The following is a 24,974-nucleotide window of genomic DNA, read 5'->3' on the forward strand; positions in this document are numbered from 1 at the left end:
GAACGCGGCCGACTCCGCGGCCCCCAGCTGCAAAGCCGAGAGGACCCGCCTCCACTTCCAAGTCCGGGGAGCCCAAACGAGAAGCCAAGGACAGCGCCGAACCTTCCGGAGACCTCACACGTCCTCGTCGGGCCCACGCCAGCGTCGAAGCGGCTCCCCAGCCCTCTCGCGAGAGAGTGCCTGGTGGTACCTCCTTCCTTTCAGCTTTCTCTCCCCGCCCCCTGAGTGCTCGCGCGGCTTCCTCCCGGGGGCGGGAGCCTTGGACGTGGCGGGGCCGGGCCAGCCAGGGTACCGGGCCCGGGGCGGTCTGCTCGGCTTCTCAGCAGCCGGCCTTCCGCGCCCCCGACAAGCCCCCGACAGGCCCAGTGCCTTCACGGGTAGACGGGCCCCGGCCTAACTGACGCTGCGGTGGAGCCGTAGGCCGGGCGGAAGGGTCAGCGAGCCTGGGCCGGTGGGCACCACACCTGCGCGGGCGGAGGCCGGCGGGAAGGTGCGCACGCGCGCTGCCTGCGGGAGGGCGGTGGCTCCGGGGACGCTGAGCAGCGCAAGCCGCGGGCTGGGCGCACTGGGTGGCGGTGGCGTAATCTCGCAGCCTCTCAGCCTCTCCTTCCCTCCGCCTCAGTTTGGGGCGGGTCGGAAGAATGGCTTCGGACATAGAGTCGTCGCTGGAGGCGAGCTTCTCATCCAGCGGTGCAGTGTCAGGGGGCTCAGGGTTTCTGCCACCGGCTCGCTCCCGCATCTTCAAGATAATCGTGATTGGCGACTCCAATGTGGGCAAGACGTGCCTGACCTACCGCTTCTGCGCCGGCCGCTTCCCCGACCGCACCGAGGCTACGATCGGGGTGGATTTCCGAGAACGAGCGGTGGAGATTGATGGGGAGCGTATCAAGGTGAGCGGATGGGAGACTGTCGCGAGGAAGGTTATCCCGGGAAGACACGTGTGCCAGCCCCTTCGTGGGTTAATTGCTGGCCCGGTGCAGGGCGTGCGCTTCATCTTTTCTCACGCTGATGTGAAGATAGGAGTTGGGGATTGGAAGGATTTGTATATAGCAAACTTCTAAGGTAGTGTTTCTCAAACTTTATTGTGCATGAGATTTACCTGGGTTTGTTTGTTTTTTTTCCCCCAAGTAAAGGTTCTGATTTGGTCAGGTCTCCGGTGATGCACTTGGAGCTAGTCAGTGGAGCCCACATTGAGTAGCCAGCGTGTAGAACTGACTTACAGGCTGGGTCTCACGTGTTGGGAGTTAGTGAAGTAAGGCCAGAGGAAAAATAGTGAAATTTCTCAAGCATGGGAATTTTATTTAGTAAATATTATTTGTTAAACATGCATTTGAGTACTGCCCTAGGTATTGTGGAAGTAAGACCCCCGTTGCCTTTGAGGAAGTACCTAGGTATTCTCTTGCATGCAGTTTTGTTATGGTAGTTTCTGGATGACGTTGAGTTGTTTAGAAAATTATGTTTTCCTGCCGAAACATTCTGTAGTTTGTACTTGGTTCCTCATTGGGTTGCCAGACCACATTCTTGGTGCCACCCTCTTTCAAGTCTTAAGTCTTATTGGTGGCTCCTGAGACTGGATAACACAGTAAAAGTGGAGAAGGTAGTAAGCTCAAGGCCAAGCCTGGGATTCTCGGGGATTGGAATGGAGGCATTGGAGAATAAGGCATCAGTGACAGGGCTGAGGCCTTCTGGTAGTGTAAACCTTAGAAACACTTCTTCACTGTGACTGATGCTCAGCTACCTGCTCATACAATCCCTTAAAACAGGTGGCCTCGGGGAACTACTCTGCCTTCCTTATACTGTGTTTATTATTTATTTCTTTTTTGCTTTAAATTAGGATGTTCATCTTTACCTCAGTCCACTGTGGGGGAAAAAAAAATAGGCTTACTTCATTCCTACACCCACATCCTTCACACATGAACAATTTAGTTTTTGGTTCCCCAGTCTAGGGGCTTCCCCGGTGGTGCTAGTGGTAAAGAACCCATCTTCCAATGCAGGAGACATGAGAGATGGGATCAATCCCTGGGTCAGGAAGATTCCCTAGAGAAGGACATGGCAACCCACTCTAGTATTCATGCCTAGAGAATCCCATGGACAGAGCAGCCTGGTGGGCCATAGTCCATAGGGTCGAAAAAGAGTTGGATATGACTGAAGTGGTGTAGCATAGCATAACATAATCTCTGGCCCATCTCCCCATCCCCAAAGGGATTTTACTGCCAACGATAGTAAAGGAGAAATAGAGTTGAAAAGGCATCAGTCCTCTGTAGGCCCTCTTGCCTTTTAATCTTAGCTTTAATTTTTCATTGTCCCGTTCAAGCTGGGAACGGTCGTCTTTCGGACGCGCTGTATTAGGGAGTTGAGAAAGATCTGCATACATTGCAAAGAAAAAGGTAGAATAAGAGGCTGAATATTTTCCATCAGAATTAAGTTAGGCCCAGGAACCTCTGGGGGAGGAAAATAATAGGACTTCTGAAGTTAGAGAGGGAGTTTGTTTGGCAGAGGAGTTCTGAGAGAAAGTGCATAGGTTTTGAAGCCCAGCTGGCCTGGCTCAAATCTGAACCTGTGAAAGGGCTTTGTGTCCCTCGTAGGGAGATCAGCATTGCCCAGTTTTCAATGTAAAGTCTCACATCCCAGGAACCCTCTCGGTCTTAGGCGAATTGGCATGGTTGGATAGTCAAGTGGTTAGGCAGTTTCCTTAATCTTTCAGTCTATTTTTCTCATCTGAAAAATTGGGATACTAGTACCCCATCAGGCTCATGTGAGGGTTAGATGAGAACATAAAGAAGGCACTTGGCTCAGAGTCAGTGATCTTGAGAAGATTCTTCTCCCCTGGAGGTTTAACATTATGATTTCTCTTTGGCCCCATCAGTTCTGTGACTGCACAACCAGAGAGTGAAACAGAGATAGAGTAGGGCATAGGCAGGCAGCTGAAGGGGAGGTACTCCCCCAAATGGAAGCAGGATAGTGACAACATAGAGCGACTGGAGGCAGGAGAGGAGCTGGGGTTCAGGGACCCTTTACCTGCCTCCAGGTTGCCATTTATAGTTTGATCACAGATGAATTGGGTGCAAATTTAAGAGATACTCACAGCATTTCAACACATGAACAATGTCCAGTGTGTAACATCGAAGGCTTAGCTCCTGAGACTGGTGCTGGTGGTGATAAATGAAGCAGAACATCAGATGTGTTGAATCTGGGAGCACAGAGTTGATCCTGCTGGCTGAAAGGAGCAAGGAGAAAACATTTTTCTCTGTGATTGTCCTTCTTAAGCCTTAGCCTGACCTCATATGTTGATAGGGCCCCTGAGTTGGTATCCTAGTTGGTAGAGACACTGGATTTCTTTTTCTTGTCTCTAAGGCCTTATCCGTTGACTTGTACTTCCAACTGTAAGACTTGAGGTTTTTATTGTGGTCAAAAAGATTATAGATATTTCTGTAATAGAAAAAGATATGAGTATTTTGGTGGGGGAAAAGTTTAAGGTGTTCTTTTGGTGTCTTAAAAAAATGAGGTAATATAGAAGAGCTTTATTCCATATATTGCTGCTGCTTTTTTATTAACCTATATTATGTCTTAAGTGCTACTGAGAAGTTCATATTCTCTTTGGAGCATTGTAAGCCTAACCTGAAATGACATTTCTTCTAATTTTTCGTCTTGAGGTGAAAGCTGGAAAGCTCTGTGTTACTTTATTATCTATTAGTAAGTAGACATTATTTTTACTTGTTTGGTAAAAGTGAGAGGTTGTGTTAAATGTTTTGTGGACTGTAAATTTTTCAGAAAGCGTATCTTATAGCAGTGCTGTTTCAGAATCACTTAAAATGTTCTATAAAATGTGATAAAGTCTGTGTTTGCTAATCTGTTCCTAAGTACTATATATGTATAATAGAAAGTGTAAAATCTTGTTTGGAGAATTTTGAAATTTGGATAAAATTATATAGTTAATTCCTTAAATAAAAATACATTTGGTATTTAAATCAAGGTATTTAATCCTTATGCTCCTTCCATCTCTGTGTATCCTCATCATGGCAGCTATTTTCCTCTCATATCAGCACGTGACAATGTCAGACACCAACAGAATCATTAAAACCTAGTGTTGGATTTGATCTCTGTCTCTCACTAGGGATCTTCAGTGTCTATTTGAATATTGGGATAGCTTACTTGTCATTTGTAGTGAATGAGATTTTACATGTTAAATTCAAGATGTTAATATTAACTAAAGAAAAGTAGTGAGGGCCTCTCCCTCCATAGGTAAATCAAACATTTAATGGGTAAACATTTAAAGGAAAGAAGACATTTTGTTGGGCAAAAATAATTATGTTACAGTGCAGGAATCAGCAAACCATGCTTGAGAGCTAAGTACGGCCTGCTGCCTGGTTTTTTAATTTCTGGTTTTTTTTTAAGTGAAATATGATATACAATATTATGTTAGTTTCAGGTGTCCTACATTGTCATTTGCTATTTGCATACATTATGAAATGATCGCCACTGTAAGTCCAGAAGCCGTCTGTGCCTTGCTGCCTGTTTCTATGTGGCCTGTAAGCTAAGCATGAGTTTTACATTTTCAGGTGACTGGGGAAAAAAGAACCAAAAGAATAGGATTTCATGACAAGTGAAAGTTACATGAAATTTAAATTTCAGTGTCCATAAATAATAAAGTTGTATTGAAACACACCCAGGCTCGTTTGTTTATATATTGTGCTTGCTTTTGCACCACAGTGGCCGAGTTGAGTAGTTGTAACAGACCGTTAGGACTGTGAAGCCTAAGATACTTAGTATTCTGACCCTTTACAGGGAAGTTTGCTGACCCCGATACACTGCATAGATGATCTGCTGTCCTACATAGGGATAAAATTTATATACCTAAGAAGATGATTGAGGGCAGGAGGAGAAGGGGGCGACAGAGGATGAGATGATTGGATAGCATCATTGACTCATGGGACATGAGCAAACTGTGGGAGATAGCAAAGGACAGGGAAGCCTGGTGTGCTGCAGTCCATGGGGTCACAGAGAGCTGGACACGACTGAGCAACTGAACAACAACCACAACAGAAAGATGACTCGCAAAACCAGGCAGTCGGTGACTGCCAGGTTATTTTTGGATGTTGGTGGAGGGCTCATTCTCACTGGAGGAATATTTTCATGCGTATCATTAGCGGGATGCTCCAGCAGGATTAAAGGTTCCATGCAAAAGTGGCAAGTGAGAAGAATTGCATAGGTGTTGATAGCAACATTGCTGAAGAGTTTCTGAACAGCTAGAATCTAGATTTCATTTTGTATGCATGCTAAAAAGTCCCAAGTGTTTTAGGAAGATAAATGTGGCAGTGATTGAGGATGAATCCTGAGTGAGCCTGGATCTGCCCCTTGATGGACTGATTTTCTGTCTGCATTCTCTTCTTTAATAGACTCTTGACTTCAGGTATCATATCTATGAAGATAACTTTCAAAGCTTTGTTTGGCCCAGCCCTCACTCCTCATCTGTCACTTTGCGTTCCCTCTGGTTTTGTAGACATTGCTATTTGGGTAAGCCCTCCCTCCCCTCAAAATTCTGAGGTGGGTTTGTCTTTCCTCTCAAATCTGCCTCTTCTGTTTCTCCTCTGTGTGACCTACACGGTCCTGATGTTGTCCTTCTCTTCCCAGAGGCCTCACCATTCTCTCTCCTTTGCTTCCCAAATCCAGTTAGTTTTCTACATGGATGACTTCTCTCATGCATTCTTCCTTCAAAATCCTAGTTCATCTTTTTCACACCTATACCATGGAATACTCCTCACCCATAAAAAGGAACAAAATTGTGCCATTTGCAGAGATGTGGATGGATCTGAAGACTGTCATACAGTATGAAGTAAGCCAGAAAGAGAAAAACAAATAACATTTATTAACACATATATGTGGAATCTAGAAAAATGGTACTGATGAACCTATTTGCAAAGTAGATGGGGACTTCAGTTCAGTTCAGTTGCTCAGTTATGTCTGACTCTTTGTGACCCTATGGATCGCAGCACGCCAGGCCTCCCTGTCCATCACCAACTCCCGGAGTTTACTCAAACTCATGTCCATTGAGTCAGTGATGCCATCCAGCCATCTCATCCTCTGTCATCCCCTTCTCCTCCCGCCCCCAATCCCTCCCAGCATCAGGGTCTTTTCCAATGAGTTAACTCTTCGCATGAGGTGGCCAAAGTATTGGAATTTCAGCTTCAGCATCAGTTCATCTTTTTTATGCTCTGCTCTATTGTAGCACCTCAACTCATCTCCCAACCCCAGCCCTCAGTTAATTTGTTTTACACATTGTTGCCAAAATGCCAGATTAATGTTGCCCTTTAGGGAGAGTAATCTCCCCTGCCTCAGATGCCCAGAGTAGTTCTCCATTGTATTGTAAAAAGTTCCAACTTTTAAAATAAACATAAGACCTTCCTTCTCTTGCTCCAGACTGCTTTTTCTAACTTAACTTCCCCCCCCCCCATTAATTCCCTTTGAGTACCCTATAGTCCAGCCAGTTATTTGCTTATCCCTATGTTTTCCTGTTGCATTTCCCACTCTGCCTGGAATAACCTCCCTTCCCATATTTCACCACATGTAATTCTTCCTGATCCACCTCAATGTGTCTCTGTCAGGAGTCTCCCTGCCTCATTCTCCTTTCTATTTCTTCTTTCTCTCAACTTCCTTTAGCACCTTACCTGAGTCTTTAAATCTTTGCTGTTTGTACTGTATGTGTGTCTACCTCCTTTATTAGGTCTTATTCAGTTTTATTCAGGACAGAGTCCATGTCTGATAATTCCATCGACATCCTCCAGTGTCCAGCTCCATTTCTAAATTATATAGGACTCGGATGAGTGTTGCATATATTGGAAACAGGAGATCAGTTGGTAGCCTGCTCTGGAAATCCAGAATTGGGGTAATGAGGGAAGCTAATGGAAAGAAACAGATGACACAAGAGATATTTTGATGATAAAGCCAAAAGGCTTCAGTAACTGGCTTTTTGTGAAGGGGAGGAGGAGGACTCAGATGGCTGAGGTTGTGGGTCTGATTGATTGAAGGTAGGTAGTATCTTTAGTAGAGATAAGGAATATAGACTTCCCTGGTGTCTCAGACGGTAAAGCGTCTGCCTACAATACGGGAGACCTGGGTTCAATCCCTGGGTCAGGAAGATCTCCTGGAGAAGGAAATGGCAACCCACTCCAGTATTCTTGCCTGGAAAACCCCATAGACGGAAGAGCCTCGTGGATTACAGTCATGGGGTCACAAAGAGTCAGACACAACTGAGTGACTTCACTTTCACGGAAGATTGATTTTTGAGAGGCTCTGTAAAAAAATTTTGTGTTAATCACTTCTTTGTTGAGATGGTGTTGTATTCAAGTGGAAATGTTGGACTGGCAGCTAGAAGTGTAGAACTGGAGGAAATAATCATGACTGTGAAGATGAAGTTGGGGAGCATAGGTAGATGAAGACAAAACGCCCAGTGTAGTTAACATGCTTAGATAGTGAACTAGAACTTGGCTTCATAATGTAATGAAGAGGATATACCATGAATGCTGAACCCAAATAGAAATCAGATTATTTATCCTTCTCCATTGTTTTGTCTTGATCTTTATTAAAAGTAATCCAATGTTTATAAGTCAGAGTACTTTATAAGACATCTTACACCTTACCTGACTAGAATTAAATTGAGAATTCATCTTACAAGTGGTGATGGTGCAATATTGTAAAGTAATTAGCCTCCAATTAAAATTTTTAAAAATTAAAAAAAAAAAAAAGAAGTGGTGATGGTGGTTAGCAAGATACCAAATTGGTCCTCTTGATTTGATTTGCACTGGAATTCAGTGAATGGGAGTATTGACAGTTGGGGTACCCTAAAAACGAATCTTAATTTATGACCCCTTAGCTCAGAAAACTGGGATATTTGGGTCTGCAGTGGTTTGGTCTTGGGTCCTGTATGGTATGAGCAGTTTCCATTTTCACAGACCCAAGCCATTCCACTATCTGAAGAATCCCTGGAACCAGGCCAGAGCTCCTGTTCTTCCAGCCTGATCAGAAGCCCGTGATTCTTATAGCTCTTCTTTGAAAAGTAGCAACATTGGTGTTTGTACTCAGATGTGAGATATGATGGAATTATTAATTTTCCAGGGATCTTTCATCAATGGTTAAGATCTTTTGTTTTAGAGTCTGTGTCAGCTTTCTGTACTCAAATTAAGCAAAATTTTGCTTAAGCAAAATGAGATTTTTTTTTTTCACATAGCTGAAAACTCAGAAGAAAGTACTTCTTTTTCTGTCAGTTCTAATACCAGTACTGAAATGGAGACTCAGTGATTCTGCTTGGGGATTGTGACATATGCCCACCCCCAAACTGTGGTGGTGACATGGGTGTGGGGATGGGTCACATGCCTGGCTGGGTGTTCATGTGAATTGAAGGCAGGGGAGGGGTGGTTCCCCAAGGAAAATGAGATGCTATTAACAGTACCCAGTGAAGAGCCAACTCACTGGAAAAGACCCTGATGGTGGTAAAGATTGAGTGCAGGAGGAGAAGACGACGAAGGAGGATGAAATGGTTGGATGGCATCACTGACTCAATAGACATGAGTCTGAGCAAACTCTGGGAGATGGTCAAGTACAGGGAAGCCTGGTGTGCTATAGTCCACGGGGTCGCAGAGAGTCGGACATAACTTAAAGACTGAAAAACGAACAATAAACAGAGTTGGGATTGTATGCTGGACTGGGATGGAGAAGGCAACGGCACCCACTCCAGTACTCTCGCCTGGAAAATCCCATGGACAGAGGAGCCTGGTGGGCTGTGGTCCATGGGGTCTCGAAGAGTCAGACACGACTGAGGGACTTCACTTTCACTTTTCACTTTCATGCATTGGAGAAGGAAATGGCAACCCACTCCAGTGTTCTTGCCTGGAGAATCCCAGGGACGGCGGAGCCTGGTGGGCTGCCGTCTATGGGGTCGCACAGAGTCGGACTTAGCAGCAGCAGCTAGACTGGGAAAACCAACACTCATCCATAATAGAATCACTTAGCCCAGGTTTAAATCCTGGCTGTAAGACCGTAGTAGTACAGCTCTTTCAACCATCTTGGAGCCTGTGGAGGCCTGCTGGGAACAGGACTTCTAGCATAACTCTTAATAATATGTCTGGAAGACTGTGGTTCAAGGCCAGTTTTGCCGGCTGTGAGCAGGGTCTCTGGACCCAGAGGGAGCATACAGCCCTTTGTAAAATTGAAGACATTTGTGTTCAAGATGAAACTGAATTCTGTCTAGGCAAGAGATGTACTTATGTGTACAAAGCAAAAACAGCACAGTAACTTCTGGTGGAAAACCTAACAGAAGCAGAGTTATGTGGGGAAAGGTAACTGGCGCTTGTGGAAACAGTGGCATGGTTTGTATCAAATTCTGAAGCAACCTTCCTGTTAAGGTCATTGGATGCAGAATCCCTGTGATGCTGTACCCATCAAGGATTTAAATTTATCGAACAGTAAGTAAATAAAAGTGTGGATTTGTGTAAAAAAAAAAAAGGCTTGGTAGCATAACTGAATCACTGTGGTGTACCCCTGAAACGAACACAATATTGTAATCCAGTTAAATTGTAAACTACACTTCAATTAAAAAAAAAAAGGCTTCATAGTCTCTTTGTGTCCTCAGGTGAGTTACATAACCTTAGTAAACCTCAAATTCCTCATCTGCAAGATTGGGTAATTGTTACATTCAATTCAGTTCAGTCGCTAAGTCGTGTCCGACTTTTTGCGACCCCATGAATCGCAGCACGCCAGGCCTCACTGTCCATCACAAACTCCCGGAGTTTACTCAAACTCATGTCCATCGAGTCGGTGAAGCCATCCAACCATCTCATCCTCTGTCATCCCCTTCTCCTCCTGCCCCCAATCCCTCCCAGCATCAGGGTCTTTTCCAATGAGTCAACTCTTCGCATGAGGTGGCCAAAGTATTGGAGTTTCAGCTTCAGCATCAGTCCTTCCAGTGAACATCCAGGACTGATCTCCTTTAGGATGGACTGATTGGATCTCCTTGCAGTCCAAGGGACTCTCAAGAGTCTTCTCCATCACCACAGTTCAAAAGCATCAATTTTTCGGCACTCAAGCCTTCTTCACAGTCCAACTCTCACATGACCACTGGAAAAACCATAGCCTTGACTAGATGGACCTTTGTTGGCAAAGTAATGTCTCTGCCTTTTAGTATGCTATCTAGGTTGGTCATAACTTTTCTTCCAAGGAGTAAGCGTCTTTTAATTTCATGGCTGCGATCACCATTTGCAGTGATTTTGGAGCCCACAAAAATAAAGTCTGACACTGCCTCCACTGTTTCCTCATCTATGTCCCATCACTTCATGGGACATAGATGGGGAAACAGTGGACATTAGGGCCATGTACATTAAATAAGATAGTGCTTGTAAAGGACTTAGCATAGTGCCTGGAACATGCTTGGGCTGTGCAAAACCTCAAGTAAATATGAGTAGTTTAAGTTCAGTTCAGCTGCTCAGTCATGTCTGACTCTGCAACCCCATGGATTCCAGCACACCAGGCTTCCCTGTCCATCACCAACTGACGGAGCTTGCTCAGACTCATGTCTGTTGAGTCGGTGATGCCATCCAACCCTCTCATCCTCTGTCGTTCCCTTCTTTTCTTGCCTTCAATCTTTCCTAGCATTGGGGTCTTTTCCATTGAGTCAGTTCTTCGCATCAGGTGGCTAAAGTATTAGAGTTTCAGCTTCAGCATCAGTCCTTCCAATGAATATTCAGGACTGATTTCCTTTAGGGTGGACTGGTTTGATCTTCTTGTAGTCCAAGGGACTCTCAAGAGTCTTCCCCAACACCACAGTTCAAAGGCATCAATTCTTTGAGTGAACACTAATACCTTCAGGAGAGATGGTAATAATGGAAAATGCATAAATAGCAGAGAAACATAGGGACAGAAGATAGCTAAGATTGCTGTTTCCAAATTATGTGTATTCTTTACTCTTAAGACCACAGCTAATGAAAAGAAAAGAAGATGAGCTCATTATGTTACGTAAATTAGCCCTGATTTTAAGGTTAAAACAGGTTTTTGAAAACGTGAATGACTGGATCAAGGTCCCACACTGGAGGCTGGGCTGGAATTTACAGCCTAGCGCTTGCTTCCTTTCTCTCCTTGCTGACTTCGTATCTCTTGCATTATGCTGTAATTAAATTCTTCCTTTAAAGTATTTCTAGTCACAGAAAATGTGTCACTTCTCCTTGTTAGGGAAGCTAAAATTTATTTTTGAAATTTGCCATATGGATCTGTACGTCAGATATACATATTACTACTACAGTATGCTAAAAGGAAAGGGTTCTGTTACAGTGTTACTAATACTGGTCGTGATGTTGATTTACATCATCAAGCTATTAATAGAGGCTTTTGTGTAATCATCAGATGATCTTTTATATAGGCTGCTTAGAAGCAGAAATAATAAAAATGTGTTCTTTGAAAGAACAGTACTGGGCTTAGTCACTCAGTTTGTCCTACTCTTTGCGACCCCATGGACTATAGCCTGCAGGCTCCTCTGTCCATGGGGATTCTCCAGGCAAAAATACTGGAGTGGGTTGCCATGCCCTCCTCCGGGGATATTCCTGCATTGCAGGCAGATTCTTTATCATCTGAGCCACCAGGGAAATCCAAGAATACTGGACTGGGTAGCCTATCCCTTCTCCAGGGGATCTTTCTGACCCAGGAATCAAACCGGGGTCTCTTGCATTGCAGGCGGATTCTTTACCAACTGAGCTGTTACCAGCTAAGCTACAATAAAAATGTAGTCTTTGAAAGAACAGGGGAAGAGGAAATTTGATAGCTGATCAAAGAAAGAAAGATCATTTGGGCTAATACTTTATCTTCTTTAGTCAAGCAAAAAAGTATTAAATCAATTTGCCAAATCATTTCTCATTTTGGTAATAAAACTGCTAAAAAGAGCTTTCACGAATAGTAAGAAACTTCTCAGGATTTAGCAAACAGGTTGCCATTTGTATTGGAACTTGATACTTGGATTTAAAGTTGGGATTCATGAAATATTTTAAAAGTATATTTTATGTTGTCTTTTTAATGCCTCAAATGGGAGAATACCCTGTAAAAGCACCTGTGAGCCAATTCTCTTTCCTAAGATATTAAGTATCAAATTGGGAAAAATTGCTCTGAAAACACTTCCTAACTTAATATCTGCCAGACAAAAGCCTGTCCCTTCCGTAATTTCCAAAGTGTCATTTTCTCTTCTTTTCTAAGCATTGTGAACCACTGCACTCAGAGCTAAATCTAAAGACTTTTCTAGGTTATCATAAGGCTTGTTCCCCACTGGGGAGCTATGTCTGTCTCTCTCAGTCATAGTTCTCTCTAGCCTTCGTGGCTGACAGTTTTTATCAGTTGGCCTGTCCTCTCTGCCGTCACCTCAGTGCAGACCTGAAAGGCAGCAGGCGGCGTAACAGTGTGTCCTAGGCCTTCACTTGTTCTAGTAATTCAGTGAATGAAATTTTGAAGCTTCCTTTTAAATTCAGTTGACCCTCTGTATCTAAGGGAGAATATTTGGGGGAAAAAAATTCCCCAAAGCAAAACTTGAATTTGCCCACTGCTGGCAACTGTTTACATAGCATTTACATTGCATTACATTTACATTATATTACATTGCATAAGTAATTTAGAGATGACTTAAAGAATACAGATGTAAGTTAAATGCAAATATTATGCCATTTTATATAAAGGACTTGAACATCCTTGGATTTTGGTGTTAGATTTTGGTGGGGGTTCCTGGAACCAGTCCCCCATGGATACTGAGAGACAGCGGTATTTCTTTGTAAGTGACTCACCAACATAGTATATACTTTAAGGCTCTTTGGTCAAGTGTGAGGAGTTATCCCATACTTCTTTTTTCCTGGAAGTCTTGATATGATCAGAAGGTTTTGAGTAAGATTGATGGGAGGAGGCTTATTGTTGCGTCAGTCCCAGCTTAAACAAAAAAGTTTTTTTAAGGATAAATGTCCTCATCATCACCACTTGCATTTATTGAGGACTTTCACAGTTCTTTGAGACAGGTCTAAATTCTGCATGATTTTTTTTAAACTTTAGTTTGTTAAAACAAATTAATTTTTTATGGAAAACAGAAAAGTAGAAATAAAGGGGGGAATTTGGCTTAAATGCAGTCATTTTAAAAATTACTTTTAATTGGAGGATAATTGTTTTCCACTGTTGTGTTGTTTTCTGCCTTAGGTCCCTACGAGTCAGCCATAGGTAATATACATGTCCCCTCCCTCCCACCTCCCACCCATCCCACCCTCTAGGCTGTCACGGTGTGCTAGGCTGAGCTCCCTGCGCTATATAGCAGCTTCCCACCAGCTGTCTGTTCCACACACGGTAATGTATGTATCTCAGTGTATTTCAGTCCTGCTCTCTCAATTCGTCCCACCCTGTCCTTCCCCTTCTGTGTCCATGAGTCTGTTCTCTACGAAAGACAGCCATTGTTCATGTTTTGGTCTGTTACCTTCTTGTGTACTTTTTATTGTTTTAACTTAAATATGTACTCTGCATTATAAATCATTCTTCATTAATGAAATGAATTTTGAATATCTGAGCTGGGAAAACATTATTAAAAGAGGAAGAAGTCAGTTCCAGTTCTTTGGACGGCTTTTATATAGATCATCCAAATCATTCCCAAAATATCTTTCTGAATGTTAAAGATACAGTTTGAAGTGGGATTTTTTTTTTTCATTCTAAAATAACTGAGATATTTAAGATTTATGTTTGAAAATAAGCAATTTAGTGGTTTTTACTGTGTTCACAAGCCTGTGTCACATCATCACTTACGAATTCCAGAACATCTCACCAGTCCAGAAGGAAACCGCTTACCCATTATCTGTCGCTTCTCATTCTTCCCGTTCCTTCAGATCCTGGCAACCACGAATCTATTTACTATCTCTGGAGACTTGCCTTATAGTGGAAGTTTCATATACCTGGAATCTTATGATGCGTGGACTTTTGTGCCTGGCTTCTTTTACTAAGCATAATGTTCATCCATGTTGTATCATGTGTCAATATTTCATTCCTTTTTATGGCTGAATAATGTTCCATTATATGGATATATATTTTATTTACCCATTCTTAAGTTGGTGGGTATTTGGATTGTTTCCACCTTTTGAAAGTTCAACATGTTAGCGCGCTCAGTTGTGTCTGACTCTTAGCAACCCCATGGACTATAACCCGCCAGGCTTCTCTGTCCATGGAATTCTCCAGGCAAGAATACTGGAGCGGGTTGCCATTCCCTTCTCCAGGGAATCTTTCCAACCCAGGGATTGAGCCAGGGTCTTTTGCATTGCAGGCGGATTCTTTACCAATATAGTGTAAATGTAACTTTTACATGCAGTAGGAAACCAAAAAATTCATGTGACTTGCTTTATTGTGATATTTGCTTTATTGCAGTGGTCTGGAACTGAATCCGCAATATCTTCAGGATATGCCTTATATTATATTTCTACCTTGAACAAAGTTAGACTTAGGAAGAAAGGGAGACTATTTCAAAAATGGATACACTTGAACTAAGAAGAGCTACCATAAAAAAAAATAGATGAAAAAAATCAGAACTGAAAAATTAAGATAGCCTGAGAGTGGTGATCAATATTTCCATCTCTAACCATATTTTTAAAGTGTATTCAATAATTCATTACGTCTTAATTGAGCACTTACCACCATGTTTCAGCACTTCCTCTTTTATATACGGCTTACTTTGGGGGCCAGCTACAGTATCCCCTCAGTTTTCCTCTCCTTTGGTATTGCTTTCAGTTCAGTCACTCAGTCGTGTCCAGCTCTTTGCCATTCCACGGGCTGCAGAATGCTGGGCTTCCCTGTCCATCACCAACTCCTGGAGCTTTCTCAAACTCATGTCCATGGAGTTGGTGATGCCATCCAACCATCTCATCCTCTGTCATCCCCTTCTCCTCCTGCCTTCAGTCTTTCCCAGCATCAGGGTCTTTCCTAATGAGTCAGTTCTTCGCATCAGGTAGCCAAAGTATTGGAGTTTCAGCTTCAACATCAGTCCTTCCAATGAATATTCAGGACTGATTTCTTCTAGGATTGACTGGTGTGATCTCCTTGCGGTCCAAGGGACTCATAAGAATCTTCTCCAACACCACAGCTCAAAAGCATCAATTCTTTGGTGCTCAGTTTTCTTTATAGTCCAACTCTCACATCCATACATGACTACTGGAAAAACCATAGCTTTGACTAGACGGAGCTTTGTTGGCAAAGTAATATCTCTGTTTTTTAATCTGCTGTCTAGGTTGATCATACCTTTTCTTCTAATGAGCAAGTGTCTTTTAATTTCATGACTGCAGTCACCATCTGCAGTGATTTTGGAGCCCGAGAAAATAAAGTCTGCCCGTGTTTTCATTGTTTTCCCATCTATTTGCCATGAAGTGATGGGACCAGATGCCATGATCTTAGTTTTTTGAATGTTGAGTTTTAAGCCAGCTTTTTCACTCACCTCTTTCACTTTCATCAAGAGGCTCTTTAGTTCCTCTTTGCTTTCTGCCCTGAGGGTGGTGTCATCTGTATGTCTGAGGTTATTGATATTCTCTAGAGAAGTCATCTCTGAGAAGGCAATGGCAACCCACTCCAGTGCTCATGCCTGGAAAATCCCGTGGACGGAGGAGCCTGGTAGGCTACAGTCCATAGGGTCGTGAAGAGTCAGACACAACTGAGCAACTTCACTTTGACTTTTCACTTTCATGCATTGAAGAAGGAAATGGCAACCCACTCCAGTGTTCTTGCCTGGAGAATCCTGGGGATGGGAGCCTGGTGGGCTGCCGTCTATGGGGTCGCACAGAGTCGGACACAACTAAAGTGACTTAGCAGCAGTAGCAGCAGCAGAGAAGTCATCTATTTAGGCTTCCATACTCTGAGTATCTATAAATAATACAAGCCTTTCAGTTAAAAATTATCTAAGGGACTTCTCTGGTGGCACAGTGGGTAAGAATCCTCCAGCCAGTGCTGGAGACACAGGTTCGATCCCTGGTCCTGGAAGATCCTACATGGGGTAGAGCAGCTAAGCCCGTGTGCCACAATTACTGAAGCCCACTTAGCTAGAGCCGATGCTCCGCAACAAGAAGCCCCCACTTGCTGAAACTAGAGAAAGCCCATGTGTAATGATAACCCAGCACAATCAAAAATTTAAAAAAAAAAGCTGTCTGAGCATCTCTGTCCTTAGTCTTTTCCATTGTGATTAGTACACTCATCATTTACTTTTTCTTAGGAACTAGGCAGAGGCACAATAAACTCCATGTTTTAAGAGAATCATAACATATGACTTGTATTTAGCTTTAGATATCATTACCAGCTCCCCCCCACCCCCGCCACCCCGTATTTCCATTGGGAGGTATTGGAATATTTTTATTGGTAGAGATGTTTAGGATAGATAAGTGATTTCCTAGTCATTTGAATTTTTTAAAGGGGCCTGGATTTTGTCAGATGTATATATATGTTGATATAGAGGTTAAACCCCATGACTTTTCACATCTATCCTAATTCTACTATTTTAAATTACATGAGTGAAAGGCAGGGAAGGGCATATTGTAACCAGATTTGCAGAAATTAGACACTTAACATGTTTTTAAAATCTGATATCTGTTTCTTTTAGCATTTTAAAATCAATTTTTGAGGTATAATTTTTTCCAAACAAACTTGACTTACTGAATTAAAGTGCTAAATTGAAGTACTTGTTCTGACACTTGTGTTAATCATGAAGTAACTGGACTAGCATCATGACATTTAAATCACATAAGTAACACTGAAAAGGCACTTTAGAAGGGAGCAAAGTAGTATAAGTGAAGAAGTACAGAGGACCGTGCAAAGGTAGTGAAAGTTTTCTATATGTATGACTGGATGGAATTTTCAGTTTTTCTCTCCTTTTTTCCACTTTCAGATCCAGTTATGGGACACAGCGGGACAAGAACGATTCAGAAAAAGCATGGTCCAGCACTACTATAGAAACGTGCATGCTGTTGTCTTCGTGTATGATATGACCAACATGGCGAGTTTTCACAGCCTGCCATCTTGGATAGAAGAATGCAAACAGCATTTGCTAGCCACCGATATACCACGGATTCTTGTTGGAAATAAATGTGATTTGAGAAGTGCCATTCAGGTACCCACAGACTTGGCACAAAAATTTGCTGACACACACAGTATGCCTTTGTTTGAAACCTCTGCTAAAAACCCCAATGATAATGACCATGTGGAAGCTATATTTATGACCTTGGCTCATAAGCTTAAGAGCCACAAACCATTAATGCTTAGTCAACCCCCTGATAACGGAATTACCCTGAAGCCTGAACCAAAGCCTGCAATGACATGCTGGTGCTAAATCACAGTCTTTATTACAGTATCTAATATTGACTAAAGAAATACTTCTGAAGTATGACAGTGATAAGTCATAGAATTTAATCTCAGATACAATGGATCATCCTGACACGTTACTGTTTATCATCGTCATGCTTATTTTTGTATTTGTGTCTACTTAATCAAGTTTGTCACTGTGACACCACAAGGAAAAAGTTTTCAGGTGAGGTTGAAATGAAGCAATATTAGGATGAATCAGAACATCTTTGCATTGAGAGCGCAAGGAGGAGGCTTCATATGAGAGCATAATGGGATTTTAAGAGTTAGTGATTATTTAATCCTGTGTTCCTGAAATTGAAAAAATATATTAAGGGTTTAGGGCGCTTACTGGTATGTCCTCTGAATGGGAAGTGTTCTCAGTAGGATAAAACTGGTATTTGCCCCTCCCTAGAGTTCTTTGTATTGTTAGTATATTAATTGCATTATTATTGGTACATTTTAAGAGCTAAGACTTCAGATCTGGTGGAAGAAGACCTAGAATGTTTTCTGGTTCTCAGCCCAGAAAGAATGACTTTCCCAACAGTTCTAGATGTTTGATCTTTGTAAACAGTGTCAATCAGGTCTGTAAAAATATCATTGTCATTTTTAAAAAGAGTAATTCTATAAAATATGCAGAAGTAAATCAGATTTTAATGCAAATGAAATGACATAATAAGGTGCTTTATACTTTACTTTGATATATTTAAATAGTAAAAAACTAATTGAAAGATTTGAGAAGTTATAGTTTAGGGGAAATAAGTAAACATGGTTCCTGACTGCCACAAGAGACCTTCCAGCATCTCGGCTTTTAGTCATTTCAAACTGTGTTCTGACATAGGATCTCATGCTCCCTCCATCCCCAATCAACTTAATGCCTAAATGCATTCATCATCTCTTCCATTTGAATTGTAACTCTGAGGGCATACCTATAATTGCTGTGAGTCTACATTTATTTCTGTAATAGAATTGTGTCATAGTATACTGCTGTTTAGATCTTTAAATCTTATGGTCACAACAAACTACTCCTCCTCAGTATGAAAAATAAATTAGGTATTACAGAATATCTAGTCAATTCCTCAGTGATGGAAAGAATATTTCAGAAAGTCTTTTACCCTAAATACTTTTGTTTTGAATGTAAGACTTTGCACATAGGAAATAATAAGCTTGCATATGACGCTATTACATGAATGGAATGTAAGCCATGAACTCTAACTGAAGTGTGCACATTCACTGATTCTGAAAGATTGCTGAATTTACCATTCTAGAGGACATTAAGCCGAAAGGTGATTATACATAAAATATTTTCAGAATGTGGGAGACCAATGAAATATGTGATCTAATCTAGTTTAGAATTTTTTACTTAATCATGGTGGTCCTGGTTGAGTAATTTAGTTATAAAAACAAGATACTTCTATTAAATAAACTAACTGAAAATAATAATTAAGGGAAATAATTATTCTATTTTAATCACTAGACCTTAAGGAAAAAGAAATTGTCTTTGTTTTTAATGAGATTAATCCATTTTTCTTATCATGCTAGAATTAAAAGTGGTTTGACTTTATCTAAATTGGTATTAATTTGTAACTATTTTTATAGCAAAACAATGACAGCTGTTATCATTGTTGTGGGTGTTGACAGTTTTTTAAAGAAGGGAATCTGTTTATTGCTTATCAAAACATTTTCTAAAGTGGGGGAAGAAAGTTTACAGACTTTCCAAGCACATTTATGTTTTTTCATTGCTGTTATTAATATTTTTTAAAGTAATTTAACTTTATTTCTTTTTGTAAGGAGTGAGTAGTAAGTATCCTTTAAAGTTCTCTGAAAGGACTTATTTTCTTCCACTTTAATATTTATTAATTTAAAAAATATTTGTATCCCATTTGTGGTGATTTGTTTTAATTTTTTCTATACATGTTTTCATTTTTAAAAGGAACATACTTATCAGTTGAATGGGGATGAAGCTTTTAGATATTTTCCAAAATATTTATAAAACACTTCACCAACTATTGACAAATCACTTCCAAAATGGTGGCTATTATTAATTTTTAAAGCACAAGTCACAAGTTTTATAACTCCCGTGTGAGTTTGTTTTAACAGTATCCTTTAGTTAAAAACTTCAGATATGTTTTGGAAAAGTCATAGTTTGGGAGAACACCAAAGGAAGCTAATCCAGGCTATATAATAACGTTAGTTTGTAATGACAGTATGTTGCTAATACATTTCTTCTTGAAATCTAAACGAGAGTTAAATAATTTTGTTGTGGAGTAGTGTCACTGTAATTTTGCCCTCATGAAGTTCAATAAACCAGCTTTGACATAAGGAAATTGTAGCTTATTTTCTTTCTTTGGTTGAGTAGAAAATAAAACCAAAAAAAAGTCTTTTTTTCCCTTGGCTTCTAGGTAATGTGTAATATATTAAACAAACAAAAACACTCACTTGAAAATTTATTTGGGAATACATTCGAGGTTAAAGAAGTTTTCAGGTAAAAACCCTAAGTTTTAAAATGAGCTGATAGGGTAGCTTTTTTTTGTGAGGCTAAGTAGTCTACCTTGTTTAAGAACAAACACTTCAGTGCAATTGGCAGATACCACAAGAGTGATTGACATTTCCAGATTTAGAGGTCAAAGGATTTAGAAGAATGAATAAGTATAAAATGTGTGAGAAAGAAGATGTGGCAAGTGTAAAATTAGTCTCTGTATTCAGATAACTGATTTAGGAGATTGTGGACCGGGGCTTGGGGCCTCTGAAGTTCATACTGCTTTCCCTGGTCAGTTTATCTCGTTTATGTTCCTCTTCTGTTCAAACACAAAATTACATTATTCATGAAAGACTGCTTTTTAAATTGAATAATAAGACAATAGGTTGGTCTTTTGGGGGCAAACTTACTAGAGCCTGTGTATGTGCATGTTCAGTCACTCAGTCGTGTCTTACTCTTTGCGACCCCCTGGAATGTAGCCTGCCAGGCACCTCTGTCCATGGGATTTTCCAGGCAAGAATACTGGAGAGGGTTGCCATTTCCTCTTCCAGGGAATCAGTCTTCCCAACCCAGGGATCAAATGTGCGTCTCCTGCCTCTCCTGCATTTCCAAGCAGATTCTTTACCACTGCGCCACCTGGGAAGCCTGCATGACAAACGCTGATTCACTTCGTTTGCTGAAATAACCTGATTTATCAAACATTTGTCAAGTACCTGCTATGCACTTTCCAGTTGTGTTAGGCGGTGAGCTGCATAGATGAACAAGATTGTCCTTGAAGAACTTAGAAAATAATACATAAACCAGTAGGAATTCTACAATGTCATGTGGTAGATGTAATTAAAGAGGCAGATACAAAGGACGATGAGCACAGAAATGGCATGACCTCGTGGCTCTGATGCAGAGGAGTGAGTGTGTGGTGAAATGAAGGGGTAGTCAGAACACTGGGAAATGAAACCAGCAAGGCAGGTTGTGGTTGAACCTCCAAGTTGCCATGTGTAGTGGAATTCAGACTGACTTGGGTGCAGGTATCAGAAGCTCAGTCCACATCAGCCTACAAGGGGGCATTTATTGCCAGAGTCTGACTTGTCTGACTTTGGGTCCAGCTGCATCCTTGTCCTGGAGTCTAAAGAAGAGCTGGGATGGAGCAGTTTCCCACCTTGGGTTCAAATCGCTGCATACCTTCTTTCTCTCTCTCCACACCTTCATTCTCTCTCTCCTTTATTACTGGGTTTCTCCACTTTTCTGGTTCACTTGGCAGAAAACATGGCCACTGACTGCCTCTGAGCTTTTGCATGCTGCAGAAATCCAAAGAGAAACTCACTGTCAGTCCCAAGTCAAAATGTCTAGGATGACTTGGCTAGATTCAGGTGCCCAGTGTAAGACCAATAGCTAAGAAAAGATCAATTAGTAAATTTCCATGTTTGGGGAAGAAGGAATTTTGGGGAACAGAAGGGAAAAAGCCACACAAAATCATTTGAGCTTTACTGTTTAGACAATGGGTTGTTCAGTTGCTAAGTGGTGTCTGACTCTTTGTGACCCGGTGGACTGCAGCACGCCAGGCTTCCCTGTCCTTCACTATCTCCCAGAGTTTGCTCAAACTCATGTCCATTGAGTTGGTGATGCTATGGGTAGAAAAAGCATTTGAATATGAAATGCTTAAGAAAGCGTGAAAGCATTTCAGCAAGGAAGTAAGTAAAATAATCAGATTTATGCCTAAAATTCCATTGGCAAGGGGAAGGTTGCGAATGAAGACATGGGGGCCAGTTTACTGTGATAGCCGAGAAGAAAGAACTTTCAACTGGGAATGTTGACAGAGCAATATGCCATACAGCACTTATCTTCCTCTGGCTGGCTTATTTCACTTAGCACGAGGCCCTCCAGATTTATCCTTGTTGTCTCAAATGTCTGGATTTCCATCTTTTAAGACAATAATATTCCTGTGTGGGGGTGTATGTGTCATATTTTCTTTATCTATTCACTTGTCAGTGGGCACTTAGATTGTTTCCATACCTTCACTATTGTGAATTAAGGATCCAATGAGTATGGTAGTACAGATCTTTTTGAGATAGTGACTTTTTGCTTTGTACACCCAGAAGTGGGATTGTTGGATCATATGGTAGGTCCATGTTTAATTTCTTGAGGTATCTCCATACTGTTGTCCATAGTAGCTGTACCAGTTTACATTCCCAGCTGCAGCCACAAAGGTTCTCTTTTCTCCACATCCTTCTTTTTGATGATAATCATCCTAAGAGCTGTGAGGTGTTATCTCATTGTGGTTTTGGTTTGCATTTCCCTGATGATTAGTGATATTGAGCACCTTCTCAAGTACCTGTCAGCCTCTGGTATGTCTTCTTTGGAAGAATGTTCAGGCTCTTCTACTTTTACACTATTTACTTACTTTTGCTACTGAGTTGCATGAGATTCTTGTGTGTTTGGGATATTAACTCCTTATGGGATATGTGATTTGTAAAGTTTCTGCCATTCCCCAGGTTGTCTTTTAATTTGTTGGTTTCCTTTGCTGTTCAGAAGCTGTTTAGCTTCATGGAGTCCCACTTGCTTATTTTTGCTTTTGTTGCCTTTGCTTTTGGTAACATGTAGTCATTTTCTTAAAGAAAAGGTTGACCAAAGTAAAATCCACCAAAAAGAAATCAGGTCTTCCAAACCTGGACATTCATCTGAGATGATGTATTCACTCTGGGGGATGCTTGAGAACACACAAGTGGCTCACTAGTGTCCCTAGAGTTATGTCTGCCAGTCTCCATGCCGTCATGCGTGCTCTAGGTTTGGCTTATTGACAGAGAACCTCCAGTTTCTCAGGCCCGCAGCTCACAAACTTCTTGAGCAAATATAAGACTAGTAAATATTATCTGCTTTGTGGAGTCTATTAGTTCATTGTATATCCACGGACGCTGTATAGCACACACTTAAACATTCTGAAAACTCTGGGAACTTAATCACAGAAGGTCATGTGTATCATAAACTGGACAAAGAGGCACTCCCTAAGCCTTTGTCCTTCTTCCTCTTCTCTTCTAGCTGAACACCCTTTCCCTTTTGATCTCATCTTCAGAAGACTTTTGATTCCCCAACCCACTTCCAGGGCCTTGACTTGGCCCCTGAATTCCTGTGGGCCTTCTTCCTTTCAGGGTACCAGTGACACACGGAACTAGATATGTCAAAATCCAAACTTAGAATCCTCCGCCCTAAACTTTTTTTTTTTTTCCCCTATGTTTCCTCAAAACTCCTAGACTCTGTTTGAGGCTCCCTTTCCTTCACCTCCCATATCTGGTCTCTCACCAAGATCCATTGTTTCCACTGCTTCTGATCCTTGCATTTGTCCTCTTCTTTCTGAGAGGCCATGGACACTGCACATAGACTCTGAGGTCTAGCTGCAGGGGCTGAATCTAATGGTAAAATCTCTCAGGGCTTCAATATCCTCCATTTTTTAAAAGTCTTTATTGAATTTGTTACAGTATTGCTTCCATTTTATATTTTGGTTTTTTGACTGGGAGGCATGTGGGATCTTCATTCCCTGATCCTGCTTTGGAAGGTGAAGTCTCAACCACTGGACCACCAGGGATCTCTCATTTTTAAAGGGGACTGACAATAATTCATAGGGTTATTGTGAGAATTAAATGAGTTAATATGCGTGTTCTCCAGTGTTGCATAACAAACATTTCCACAACTTAATAGGTAAAACCACACTCGTGTGTTACCTCTCACTGTTGCGGTGAGTTAGGAGTTGGGGAGCTGTCCAGCAAGGCACTTCTGGCTTGGGTCTCTCGTGAGGCTGTAGTCATCTAACAGCTGGGGCTGGAACACCTGGCACTCCCCAGGCATCTTCTTCTGTCTGGTATCCCCACATGGTGGCCTCAAGGTAGCCAGACTTCTGCTAGGATGGCTGGAGATACCCTGAGCAACAGCCCCAGATACACCGGTAGATGCCCCAGGGTCTTTTCTCACTTAGCTCAGAAGTCCTGCTCTGTTGCCTTGATGGAGGAAAACCTGCTGGGGAAAGAAAATCTAAAGAGAAAGAATGAAGATGGATTAGAACGAAGAGCTGACTCATCGGAAGGGACCCTGATGCCAGGAAAGATTGAGGGCAAGAGGATGAGATGGTTGGATGGCATCACTGACTCAGTGGACATGAGTTTGAGCAAACTCTGGGAGACAGTGAAGGACAGGGAAGCCTGGCGTCTGCAGTCCACGGGGTCACAAAGAGCTGGACATGACTTAGCAACTGAACAACAACAAAGAGAATAAAAGGGAGGCTGGGAAGGGAATAATAGGAATCCTAAAGGACAAATATAGAGGATAAAACGATGAATCAAAGAGGCATTGGTGGAATGTTGTAAAACAAAAGCCCCACAACAAACCTGCCAGGATTGAAAGTGGGGAGATATAAACTCCAACTCTGCATGGAGGCCTGTCAGAACATTTGTGGACCTTTCTTAAAACCATCACAGAGAGTGACCACGAGAATGTTTTGTACCATTCAGATGACTCACTGCTTATCTCATGGCTGTCTCATTAAAAGACTGGAACTGAGATGTGCTGCACGTTTTTCTTTGACAAAAAGATATGATTCAAATTACTGGCCATTTCTATAATGATAAGTGTCTGGGATGTATTTCATACTAAAGATAATGCTACCTAATAGTTATTTTTAGAAAAGCACTATTTCTTTCTGGTGGGTATCTGAAAATGATTTTATCTGATGTGCTTTTATTTCTAAAGTCTGTGTCACCTATAAAAATTCTATCTGAACATTCTAAAAGTTAGAATTTTCCATTCTGTTTAATGTTCTTCCAAACTAAGACTTACACTAGACTTTGAATCTGTTTGTTAAAATGAAACAATTGGTTTGCAAGAATGAACTGGGGAGATGGATATCTAGCAAATGGTTTCCATTAAAAACCTTTGCATATCTGGTAGGTGGAATTGAGAACTCTGCGTCAAGGTTTAATTAGACCTGTGAATGATGTTCTTCTATTTGGACCTAAGGATCTTCGTGGGTTTTTCATTTTTTTTCTTAACTTCGGTAGTCATTAAATGTGAGTATGAATATAAACTGAGTTTATAAATGGACTTTTGCCATGCTTTATGTTGAAGTATTAAAGATTTTCAAAATAATGAA

The 24,974-nt window shown here is 41.5% G+C and overlaps 1 protein-coding gene and 1 pseudogene across 1 annotated transcript; both read left to right on the forward strand.

Moving 5' to 3' along the window:
- Positions 1 to 411: 411 nt before the first annotated feature.
- Positions 412 to 18,128, forward strand: RAB33B (RAB33B, member RAS oncogene family). Its single transcript, XM_061142380.1, has 2 exons — positions 412 to 890; positions 16,910 to 18,128. Exons 1-2 carry the CDS (start codon positions 642 to 644, stop codon positions 17,348 to 17,350), a joined length of 690 nt encoding a protein of 229 aa, XP_060998363.1. The 5' UTR covers positions 412 to 641; the 3' UTR covers positions 17,351 to 18,128.
- On the forward strand, positions 8,123 to 10,919 carry LOC133056719 (large ribosomal subunit protein eL33-like; annotated as a pseudogene).
- Positions 18,129 to 24,974: the final 6,846 nt, after the last annotated feature.

Source organism: Dama dama, chromosome 5 (genome assembly GCF_033118175.1).
Source record: "Dama dama isolate Ldn47 chromosome 5, ASM3311817v1, whole genome shotgun sequence".
NCBI classification, from domain to species: Eukaryota; Metazoa; Chordata; class Mammalia; order Artiodactyla; family Cervidae; genus Dama; species Dama dama.

What these genes read in the sequence shown, in the direction of transcription:
- RAB33B (XM_061142380.1), top strand. Translation starts at nt 642, where the DNA reads ATGGCTTCGGACATAGAGTCGTCGCTGGAGGCGAGCTTCTCATCCAGC. An exon ending in TTGATGGGGAGCGTATCAAG is followed by an intron (nt 891 to 16,909) that starts GTGAGCGGATGG and finishes TTCCACTTTCAG; the next exon opens with ATCCAGTTATGGGACACAGC.